Genomic DNA, 12,036 nt, shown 5'->3' with positions numbered 1-12,036 from the left:
ACCTTGTGCTGAGGCAGTGGTTCTCAGATTTTAAATCCCCGGGGGAGGGTTGGTTAAGAAACACAGATTGTTGGGCCCCACCTCTAGAATTTCTGCTTCCTTAGGTCTGGGTTGAGGCCTGATGTTTATTTACAACAGGTCCCCAGATGCTGAGGCCTCTGGCCCGGGGACCAGGGATGGACGGCACTTTGAGACCTCTGAGCTAGCTGCTCTGTGGACAAAGCACATGGTCTGGGGAGCCTTACTCCTCTCTCACAAGGGAAAGCATGAACAGACACAAAGAAACACATACCAACAATATAGTTCATAAAGTGATCAGTTCTACAAGGAAAATGAAGAGGGTAGGGGAGTGCTAGAGAGTAGGGTTGGGGTAAGGAGTGGAAGGTAGCAACATTTGAGGGCACAAGTAAGTGGCCCTTTTTGAGCAGCTGACGTTTACAAAGCCAGGCAAACACACACAAGAGGAGCCTTCCTGGACTCAGGGGAGGGGAAACCTACAAGAGACTTTATGCAGAGAGCAGAAAGGGGGCTCCACCCCCACCACTGCGTGCACAGAGTCAGAGGGACCTGCAAAAGTGACTGTGGAATTCGGAATGAGATGCGAGGGGGGAAATCCGAGACAGGAGAGTTGGAGAAGGGGGCACGATCGAGAGATGTGGTCCCTGAGAGGGTAGAGAGGTGCCGCCTTGGTTTCGGTTACAGAGATCCCAACAAGGTATTTCCGTAGTGAGACCGAAGGCCCCTGGAGCGAGGGGATGGCCAGGGAATTTGAGGAGTGATGAACACAAACTGCTGCCCGGGAAGTTTTGTTGCCTAGGAAGCGGAGAATCGAAGCGCTTCCTCAGGTGGATGAGGAGGGTGTTTAAATGATTGGAGCTACAGGAGTTTAGTTGGGGGTTGACGGGAGGGATCTCGGAGAGGGGAGGAAATGGACCTTGCAAGGGAGAGAAGTCTGAGCCAGGAGAAGGGTGGAGCTGGCACGGTCGGGGTGTTTGGAGATCTCCAAGACTCGCGTGCCCTGGAAACATCCCTCCTCTGAACTTTACAACCAACTCCAAAAGGGAAGCAGTATTTTCCCCATTTAACAGACGGGAAAGTGAAGGTCAGAGAGCTGAAGAGACACTCCCAGGGTCCTACATCTCAAAGAACAGGACCTCACTCGGTGTAGAGAGCCCGCGCTCCTTCACTGCCCCAGCTGCTCCTGCGGGCTCCGAACCAGACCCTTTTTTGTGTGTCCTTGCAGGGATGCCCTTTGGAGAGCCGCCTAATGCAAAGAGGCCCGGCTGGGAGCGGGCCAGCGGGGTGGGGTGCCCCCCTCCATCCTAGCTCCGCCCCCAGCGGCGCGGGAGGGGTCGCGGGGCGGGGAGCTGCGGGCGGACGGGGGGCACGCCGCGCGGGTAGAGCTGACCGCGGCGCCCAGCTCGCAGTGCGGCCCGCGCTTCCCGGCGTCCGCGCGCGCTGTCGGTGCCCGCCGTCCGTGCCGGTCCCCGTATGGCCACAGCCGCCCTCCCCACCAGGCCCGGGTCCCGGCCTGGGCCCCGGCCGCTGCCTCTGCTTCTGCTGCCTCTGCTGCTGCTGCTGCGCGTGGGCCCGGTGCGCGCGGACAGTAAGGTAAGCGCTGCCCTGCGATCCGGGCGCAGGTCCGTAGAGCCGAGCGCGAGGGGGCGCTGTGGCTGGGGCTGCAGACCAGGCACGGTGTGGGGCCGGGAAGCGAGGACCAGGACAGGCGAGACCCGACCTCGGACTTAATAGGGAGGCTGCAGGCACCGGGACCCCAGGACAGGAGCGCGTGGGGAAGAAGCACTGAGATGGTAGGGGTGTTTGGGACCCGGGGCAACAGGAAGGGGCTCTGGACACAGTCCAGTGAGGGCAGAAGGTCAGTACTAAACCCTGAGTCAGGGAGAAGGGGCGCTGGGAGCTTGAAGGGGGTGCAGAAGGCGATGGAGTCTCCAGCCTAGGGAGGTGATTCCCAGGAGCGCTGGCCAGGGGCAGCCTGGAGATCTGGCTCAAAGTTTCCGAGGGAGGCTGACGCACTGTGGGATAGACCCCTAGAACTGCTACCTAGCGACTCCAAGGTGTGTAGCAGGCCCTGGGCCAAGGCTTTCAGGCCATACTGGGGACCCAGAGTCCCTCCCCAGTGAATCCAGCTGGACTGGTCCCTCCTGCCTTCTGGTGTTCCTGCCAGAAATCTGCTACACCCTGTAGAGTGGCACCCAACCTTTTTTGGCACCAGGGATCGATTTCGTGGAAGACAGTTTTTCACATTACATTAATTGAGCACTTTATTTCTATTATTATTAATTATAATAGCTTCACCTCATATCATCAGGCAGTAGATCCTGGAGGTCAGGGATCCCTGCTCTAGAGGACACTGTGTCTCCAGAAGTGACCGAGATGTTCTCAGTTGTGGCTAAAAGGTTCTGCTCTGATGTCAAGCAGATCTGGGTTCGAATCCCACCTCCACCTCTCACCCAAGTGACCTTGAGCCTTTACCTCTCTGAGCCTCCAATTTCCTGACCTGTAAGTATGGGAATAATAACATAGTTCTCACTTCCTGCAGTTGATGATCTCTACATGAGAGAGATCAGGCCTGGATAATGCTTAGTACCACTCTGGCACCTAATATGTGCCCAATAAATGCTACTGTGATTTTGAAATCTCACCACAGAGACCCCAAAAGGGGATGAGATCCAGAATGTAGAGAGGAGAAGCACTTTGAGTCAGAGCAGGGACCCCTTGAGGATGTTTTAGAAACGACCTGGTGAGGACTGAGTCAGGATTGGGGGAAAGTGAGAGGCAGGAGGGAGGTAGAGCCCTTAGTCTTGCAGAGCATGAGAGTAAGAGTGACTTCTCTTGATGTCTCTTCAGCCTCTCTCCCGGGTAGGAGGTGAGGCTGCCCTGTCCACAGGCAGGTAAAGGGCAGAGGCCACTAGCCACTTGCTAAGTATATGAGCAGTGGGCACTGGCAGACCCTCAGCCTGAAGATTCAGCTCAGGGTGTACAAACAAGTGAGCTGCAGTCTTGGGGCTTGCAGCTCCAAAAATAAGGAGGGAATGAGTAGCATTCCCATCTTACAGATGAGAAATTAGGGTGTGTAGAAAGCTGGTTTGTGAATCAAAAAACCTAGGTGTTCTGGCCCTTCATTGTTCTTAGACTGTGTGACTTTGAGCAAGTCACTGCCTATTTCTGGACCTCAGATCCCCCATCGGAAAAACATCTTCCCAAATTCCCTTCCATATAGCGCCTTCTAGGATTCCCTGACCTGGGTTGGGTCCAGGAACAAGTGAGCAAACCCCCCCCCCCCCCCCAGATAACCTGATCAGCACTTTGCCATCTCTCATTTCTCTAGCTGGGAGGAATATTTGGTCTTGGGCATCCTCTGAGCCATGCTGAGGACTATAGAGCTTGTGGGGGAGGGCTTGCATTCAAAGCAAAGACAAAGAAAACCGAACACCCTGTTTATGTAGTGAGTCAGCCAAACACTTGCTAGGTTGGGTGTGTGTGTGTGTGTGTGTATGTGTGTGTGTTGTCCCAGGGCAAGCTGGGGCTGGTGGGGCGGGGAGGCACATCCTAGAGTTTGGAGGATGAAGCAGCTGGGGGACTCAGTACAGCCCTCCCCCAGACACCTCCCACCCACACCACTCACCCAGCTGGGAAAAATAAAAATCAAGTGATGGGTGAATTTACTCCGCATTCCTCAGCACAGCTAGACTCCTGCTGGCTCTGAGAGAGAGCTGTTTTCATTATTACCCTCCCTCCCCCAACAATCCTCCTTCCTCTTCAAGCCCGTCCTATTTTCTGAGGGTGAGGGGCGAGCCCTTTGGAGGGCCAATCTGGGAAGTGAAGTCTGTCTAGGGCCCTAAAGGGTTAAGTTGGCCCTGCTTCAGACTTCCTGCTCCTGGGAGGTCCGGCCTCCCCTTCTACCCAGGACTTTCAGGGGTACCGTGGCAACTTAACCCCAGAAGCTTGTGGCCAGCTCCTCGCTTGGCATGTTTTAATTTTGTGTTTATAACCAAGCCTCTCCTAAACAGGACTTGGGGTTTCCATCTAAGGAAGAGCCTTGTCCAGCTTCACAGTGAGAGGCGTTCAGTTCACAGCTTCCTGGCGTTTCTGAGGGGCTGCCCAGTGAGGAGGTTAGGATGGATAGACAGGCACATGATACCCAGGCACAGTACCAGAGGCCTCCAGGAACCTGCTTTTTGCTGTAGGTCCTTGAAATGTGGCTGAGAATTCCACATCTCTACCTCAGTTTCCCCATCTGTGAAAGAGCTGTTGGCACCTCACTTCCTCCATGCATTCATGGGTGGGAAGGGGATCTTTGGGCAGCCCTGCCACTGATCAGAGGCCTGAGGACAGGCAGGAGGTTCCAAGGCCTGTGGGAGCTGGGCCAGGGGAGCAGGAGGGGTGACACAAGCAGGCGGTGGTATCCCAGGCTGGATCAGATGTTCCAGGCCAGGCCGTTCTCAGAGGCTTAGGTGTTGCTGCTCCTCCACTCAGGGAGTTGCTGCCTGTGGGTGTAATTGGAAATAGGCTCCATAGCAGGCCAGGGCTGCACAGTGATGGAGTCCTCCTTCTGCACACAACAGTGAGGGGCTCTCGGGTCTCTCTGCAGGAAAAGTCTTGCCCCATCTCTCCCACTGGCTGGGGCACGTGAAGAACATCCTGGGTGCCAAGCCCTCTGCCCAGGTTTACATTCAAGATCTTACACAACATTCGGGATCTCCCCATTTGACAGACTTGAACAATGACACTCAAAAGAGTCAGGTTGGGGCTGCTTAAAAATCCAAGACAGGGAACTTGAGGGGTCTGGAGATTCCTGGGGTTCCAGGATTCTCAGCCTTTAGAGGGCGCCCAAATACCTGAGGAGCCTGGGAGAGTATGCATCAAGGTGGAGTAAGGACAGGGCATCTGCATTTTCCAAGTGATCCCATCCCAGCTAATTCTGAGGCACATCTCCCAGCTGAGAACTCACGGAGGTTTGTGAAGCAAGAGAATAACAGATCATCAAAGAGGAGCTTTGGAACATTCATCCAGCAAAGAGGCGGCTCCCTATGTTGTCTGTTGCTGTTTAGTTGCTAAGTAGGTCTATTAACCATACTTACTTTAGTCTCTAAGTCATGTCTGACTCCTTACAACTCCATGGACTATAGCCTGTGAGGCTCCTCTGTCCATGGGATTTCCCAGGCAAGAATACTGGAGTGGGTTGCCATTTCCTTCTCCAGGGAATCTCCCCCACTCAGGGATCAAATCCGTAACTCTCATGTCTCCTGCATTGGCAGGCATGTTCTTTCCCACTGAGCCACCAGGAAAGCCCCATATGTTGTCTAGGTAGCAGTTGCATTAACTCAGCAGTTAATGCAACCTGAGCTTAGGCTATGGCTGGGGAGTGGAGACCATTGAGATAGAAGATATTTAGCATGAAGCATCGGAAGAACGGGCTTCTTATGTGGCACAGTGGTAAACAATCTGCCTGCCAATGCAGGAGACATGGGTTCAATTCCTGGGTCCGGAAGATCCCCTGGAGTAGGAAATGGCAACCTATTCCAGTATTCTTACCTGGGAAATCACACGGACTGGGGAGCCTGATGGTCTACGGTCCATGGAGTTGCAAAGAGTTGGACACAACTTCGCAACTGAGCATTTATGCACACACATCAGAAGAACATGACTCGTGGGTTCATTCTGGTGAGGGTAGGGAGAGCAAGGAGGAGGCTCAAAGACCTGAGTTGTGCAGGAGGGTAGATAAGCGTGGGTTTGGGAGAAGATGGTGGGCCCAGTTTTGAACGGATTAAGTTGGGGTGCCCCTGGGGTGCATATGGATGGTGCCCATGGTGCATCCAAATGACCATGGGCTCTAGGAGAGGTCTTTGCCTGCAGAAGGACATGGAAACTGCCTCTTAGTGAATCTGGACTAGCCATGAGTGAAGAGGGAAGTTTCAGCCTCCAGGTGACACAATCTATTCTGTTCCTAGAACATTTTCTAGGTTGAGAAATGGAGAACATTTTCTCCATTCTGGCCAGATTTATCCATCTCTCTTCAGAAATATCAAATATGCCTTCTTGGCCTCTTATTGTGGGATTTCCTTGCAAATAGCTGGGGATCTTTTTAAGCACAAGTCACCCACACTCACTCCTGGGGGCTTTAGCAGCAGTGTGTGCTGAGCGAGGCTGCAGGGAGAGATGGGGACTGAGGCAAGGACTTTCCTGCTTGGCAGCAACCCCAGCCTGCAGACTGAGGGCAAAGTGGATCAGCCCCATGTCCCCCACCCGACCGAGGCTGGATCCATCCAGGGCCCCCATCTCTTTCCCAGCTCAGTTGCTGTTGGAGGAGCCCTTGCCTGGTGACTGTGGGTGGTCCTAGTGGGAAGAGCATGGGGACTGCATTTTGGAGTCAGGCTGTGCTGGGCAAACCCCTCACCTTCTCTGAGACTCAGATTTCTCCTCACCACGATGTGTGGTTGTGGGGAGAGCAAAGAGGTAGAAAACTATGTACACACATGCAAGAGAGTTATTGGCAGCAACTTCAGTAGCAAGTAGAGAGCAGCTGTTCTAGACCAGGTGCTCTGCACACGTTGACTCATTTCAGCCTCAGGACAAGCTTATGGGGGAAAGGACTGTTATCCTCCCCATTTTACAGAGGGGGAGGCTGAGACTCAGAGGGGTCAGGGCCATGCGGGGAGGACATGTGGGAGCTGGGATGTGAGCCCAGGCCTGGCTCCTTTCCATGACGCTCTGCTGCCTCCAGTCAAGCACCACGGGACACTGTGACCACAGGAGGTGGGGCCCTGCCCTGGGCTCCCGGCAGCTGGGGGCTGGAGCAGAGGCCCTCTTCCGACTCCTGCCTCCTGGCCTGTGTCAGGGCCTTGGCCGCCCCCATCAGGACGTAGCACCTCATCTGAGGAGGGGAGGAATGTTGCGGTCATGTGGAGGCCGCTGCTGGAGGGGATGGGTGTTGGATTATGGGTGAGTCCCCAGGAAGAGGCCTCTTTGGCCTGACCACAGAGAACACACCCACATCCACTTGCTGGGCTCTTCGCCCCACCTGGGGGAGTGGGTGGGGGTGACTAGGGGTTCCAGCAGAGCTGGGAAGGGGGCCCAGAAGTCTCAAAGCGGAGGCAGGCTTACCGCACTAGCAGTGATCTAAAGAATGTACAGCATCTGAGCCTGGCTGTCAGTGCTCATGGGCGCAGAGAATTGCCCAGCCGAACCCAGGGTACACTTGCCCTGCAGAGGACCCCAGACAAAACTTCCACCATAGCACCCCCTTCCCCACCCTCCTCATCTCCCTCGGGACAGCAAGTCTACCCATGTTGGGCTCTCATCCCCTTGAACAAGTTATTTGCTGGCTCCAGGGCTATTTTCATATCTGGAGAACACTGCTAAGAATATCTAGGGAGTTCCCTGGTGGTCCAGTGGCTGGGACTCCATGCTCCCAATGCAGGGGGCCAGGATTCAATCTCTGGTCAGGGAACTAGATCCCACACGCCGTTATTAAGGGTTCACTTGCCGCGACAAAGATAAAAGATCCTGGGTGCTGCAATTAAGACCTGGCACAGCCAAACAAATAAATAAATAAAAAGAATATCTACCAGTGTACCCACATGGAGAAATATAGAGGGATAAACAAGTCCCTGTCAGGATTATTGGTGGTAATAATAACAACTACAACATATTATTCCTGGTATTCTGTCTCTCAGTCCTCACACAGCCTTTTGCTGGGTATACTCACTAGCAGTACCCTCATTTTACAGGTGAAGAAACTGAGGCACAGAAAGGTTAAGTAACCTGCCTAAGAGCACGCAGCTGTAGGTGGCCCATGGCTGTGTTCCTCACCACCACCCCACACCTCCCCAGCGCTCAGTGAGTTCTCAATAAATGTCTCCTCCTTGGGCTCCACATCCCAGGCTGGCCTCCTCCATCCACCGTCTGTCCACAAAGCAGGCTGACTGAGTGCTCTGCAGACCTGGCCCTGGCTCTCTCCTGCTGCTAACCCTCCCAGGACTTCCCAGTGTTTTCAGGAAGAAGACCAGATCCTCAGCCAGCTTTAAGGGCCCTGCATGAGTCAGGCTCTGTCTCCCTCAGCCTTACCTCCTGCCACCAGGCCCTCTGTAGGCACAAACCAGAATGAACCTCCTCCAGGCTCCCAAGGTGCCCGGTCCTTGCTTGTCTTTGCACATCTGACTTGCTCACCCTGGACTGCTCTCCTTGGACTTAGAAATGTCCCCCAAGGGTGCCCTCCTCTGAGCAGTCTTCATGGGTGTCTTTCTCTGGATCTCAGGGCTCACTGCGTCAACTTCACCCATGGCTGAGGAGGTCAAGGATGCACCTCTATCTACTTCTGCACCTCCAGCTCTCACCCAGAGTCTGGCAGAGGTCAGGGCCTCAAACAGGTGTCTGAGGGCTCAGAGCAGCCATGGAGTGCCTACTGCCCTTCCCCAGAGGGCACTGGGATGCTCTTGGGGGTGGGTTTGGCAGAAAGCCCAAGGGGACTTTGAATTCACCTGGGTCCTGGTGGCTTCAGTGAGAGCTCAGAGGTGTGGGTTTATTGATTGAGTCATAAATAGCTGTGCCCTGAGAGCCTGGAGCCCAGGATGGGCTGGCTGAGCCAGCTAGGGGGGTTCTGGTTGGGACTCCCAGGGCTCTGCTGGTGTGTGAGGGCAAAGCAGGCTGGAGCCTGGTGCCTGCCACTGATCTCACCCAGCTGACTCCTGCAGGCTCAAAGTTCTGCTGCCCCCAGTGACCATACTTAAGACACTGGGTGTGTGGCCTCCCAGGGCAGGCTTAAAGGAAAAGGGGAGAGGGAAGGAGAACATTCCCCGCCCCCCAGCCTTGGTCTTCAGCTCACCATGGCCTCTCCTGCAGGTGTTTGGCGACGTGGACCAGGTGCGCATGACCTCGGAGGGTTCCGACTGCCGCTGCAAGTGCATCATGCGGCCGCTGAGCAAGGACGCGTGCAGCCGGGTGCGCAGCGGGCGGGCGCGTGTGGAGGACTTCTACACGGTGGAGACGGTGAGCTCCGGCTCCGACTGCCGCTGCTCCTGCACGGCGCCGCCCTCCTCGCTCAACCCCTGCGAGAACGAGTGGAAGATGGAGAAACTCAGGAAACAGGCTCCCGAGCTCCTCAAGGTAGACTTTCTGGAGTAGAAGCGGGATGGGGCCCCCTCCTGCGCCAACACCTAGCGTGCGCTGGCGCGGGGCCAGCCCTCCAATGAGAAGGTCGCACGTGTTAGGAGAGAGGAGAGCACGTGTTGTGCTCGCCCCATTTCACAGGTGAGGAAACAGAGGCCCCCTGGGAGGAAACCGCATCTGCCGAAGGTCCCTGGGCCAGTCAGCAACGGAGGCGGCGTGCTCTGGCAAGTTGACCTGAAGACAGCCCTTTACTGTCTCCTTACCATCCAGCCGAGTGTCCTGGTTTTACCCAAACCAGGTCATCTGTCGTCACATCCACATAGCATTTTAAATTTTGTAGCACCTGATTGTTTCCGTGTCCTAACATTTCCCGTATTCATGTACCACCTTCGTGCCAGATGTGCTAAAGCTCTTTTTTTTCCTCTACATTATTTCTCTAAATTCTTAATCCATTCTGTGAAATATGGGATCTTTGCCCTCATTTTATAGGTGAGAAAACTGAGGCTTGGAGAAGTTAGGTAACTGGCCTAAGTGCTCACATAATGACATGCAGCCTTAAGTCTCTACCCTGTTTTTATGTGAATGTTGTGCTTATAACCCTGCACCCACCACGGGAAGATTAGAAAAAGGCGTCACCTCTGGGTGACCCAGCCTTGTGCCAGGCCCACCACCAGGACCCATAGCTTGGATAGATGTAGACAGGGAAATCACAGTCGCCCAGCCAGCCAGGCATCTGGGTACCGTTCACACCACGCATAACTCCATTCTTGGCGAACCTGGTGGGGCTAGGATTTGAACTCAGATCCTTCTGTGTCCAAAGCATGTGTTCTAAATCACCCTGCTCTCCTGTCTTCCTTTTTGTAATAGCACAGATAATTGGATGGCTTTTTCTCAAACTGGAAGATAATTGCCTTACGATGTTGTGTGTGTTTCTGCTGTACAATGACGTGAATTAGCTCTAAGTATACATGTATCCCCTCCCTCAGGAGTCTCCCTCCCGTCACCCCTCTAGGTCTTCACAGAGAATTTGGTGGCTTTTGAGAGGATCTTTTTCTTTTATAATTTCTTCCAAACATGTGTCTATTTTGCCCTTTTCGTGTCAAGAACTGTGACATTCACTGAGATGTTACCCTACTTGTAAGCTAACAGGTTAGCCTGCCAGTTTCATGGACGCTGGCAGAAGACATGAGCCAGAGACGAAGGACTTTATTACTCATGGTCACCAGAGTGTCTCCACTTTCTTGCACTGGTTCTCCCACCCACTTCTCGTGGGGTGATGCACTGGGGGCTGGATAACACCTGCACATTCAGTGGGATGTCTTCCAAGAAAAGAGTTCCTCCTTAGAGAATCCAAATCTCCAAATCTCTTATAAGGAGCACCAAACCCACCTCCCCTGCTCTGGAGGGAAACATTCTCTGGCTGTTCCAAGGCTGTGCACTCTACAACAAGGTGGCCTGGAACAAGAACAGTCAGTGCCTCTGCAGGCAAGACACATGGAAAAGCCAGAGGCCCCTGGAAGAATCGTCTCCCAACATTTGGCTCAAAATATTTTCTTTAAATTTAACTTTAGTTTTATTTTTGTAACAACTGGATGGATTCCAAAACTCTCAAAGTTGCGGTGGGGGGTGGGAGTGGGGTTGAATTTTAGGCCAAGTGGCTTCTTTTTTTTTTTTTTTTAAAGGAATGTAACTCTTTATTTTATTTTTGGCTGAGATGAGTCTTTGTTGCTGCATGGGCTTTTCTCTAGTTGTGGTGAGCCGGGGTTACTCTCTGTTGCAGTGCATGGGCTTCTCATGGCGGTGGTTTCCCTTGTTGCAGAGCACAGGTTCTAGGTGCTCAGGCTTCAGTAGTTGCAACTCGCAGGCTAGAGAGTACAGGCTCAGTAGTTGTGGCACATGGACTTAGTTGCTCTGCAGCATGTGGAGTCTTCCTGGACCAGGGATTGAACCAGTGTCCACTGCATTGACAAGGAATTCTTATCCAACGTACCATCAGGGAAGTCCCCAAGTGACTCCTTGACTACTTGGCAGTTCTGGGACCACACTGTCTCCCAAATCCACTAGCACCCTGCAGATTCCAGGGACAGAAGCCATAGGCCAGTTTTCAGTTACAGGAACAAATCCAACTTTTGCTCATATCCACTTCTCAGTAACCCAATTGTAAGCATACTGGACATGAGGGTAGACAAAACCTTTTTCTAAAGGCTAGCTGGTTTAATCCTTGCTACAGTCCTTTGGAGAGGGAACTTATGTTCCCAGCTTTTCTTGGGGGGAGGAATCTGAGGCCCAGAGAGGAACTGTGACTTGCCTAAGATCACAGAGCAAGGAATTGGCAGCACTAAGATTTGAACCCAAGGCTTCTCCGCTGTGTCCCCTTGCCCAGTGGAGAGGTCACTGGGCAGTTCTCTCAGCCCGGAGCTATCCCTCAAGCCTTTTGGTGCACAGCAGCCGTGGGATTTTTAATTCAGCCTTAGAGGACTGGAGTGGGGCAGTGGTGGGATTAACCCAACAGGTAGGATTGTACGAGGATCGCAGAGAAGGTACTCTGCCTCCTTGACACGTTAGGAAGCGTCAAACCTGAGAGGTGCCCAGAGAGCCCCAAGAGGAGCCATGGACAGAAGCAGCACAGGACAGGCCTGAGGCTTCTCCTATCTGGCGTGGCTCTGCCTTCCCCCGCGAGTACCCCCCACCGCCCCAGGAGAAGGGGTTAGGAGAAGCCACTGTGGAGGACGACAGAGCGTACCCACCTATACCCTCTCCTTGTCTGTACCCCAACGCTTCCCCTCAAGCTAAGAACTGCAGCTGTCATTTGACCTTAGTTGCATGGCTCTGAGGAATAAGAATGGGATTCTAGATCCCCTTTCTTGGGGAGCTTGACTGCAGAGGGGAGCGTGTTTCCCACCTCTT

At 53.7% G+C, this 12,036-nt stretch overlaps 1 protein-coding gene across 1 annotated transcript in view; it reads left to right on the top strand.

Annotated features, from left to right (window-relative positions):
* The first annotated feature begins 1,333 nt into the window (after window positions 1–1,333).
* The window catches only part of OLFML2A (olfactomedin like 2A), a 28,746-nt gene continuing 18,043 nt past the window's right edge, over window positions 1,334–12,036 (top strand). Inside the window, exons 1-2 of the mRNA XM_065928469.1 lie at window positions 1,334–1,611; window positions 8,863–9,126. Of these exons, the coding sequence (XP_065784541.1) occupies window positions 1,492–1,611; window positions 8,863–9,126 (384 nt within the window). The 5' untranslated portion in view covers window positions 1,334–1,491. The remainder of the gene's footprint in view (window positions 1,612–8,862; window positions 9,127–12,036) is intronic.

Source organism: Muntiacus reevesi, chromosome 3 (genome assembly GCF_963930625.1).
Source record: "Muntiacus reevesi chromosome 3, mMunRee1.1, whole genome shotgun sequence".
NCBI lineage: Eukaryota > Metazoa > Chordata > Mammalia > Artiodactyla > Cervidae > Muntiacus > Muntiacus reevesi.
Note: the sequence above shows the minus strand (reverse complement) of the source record. Positions and strands in the feature narration are given on the sequence as shown.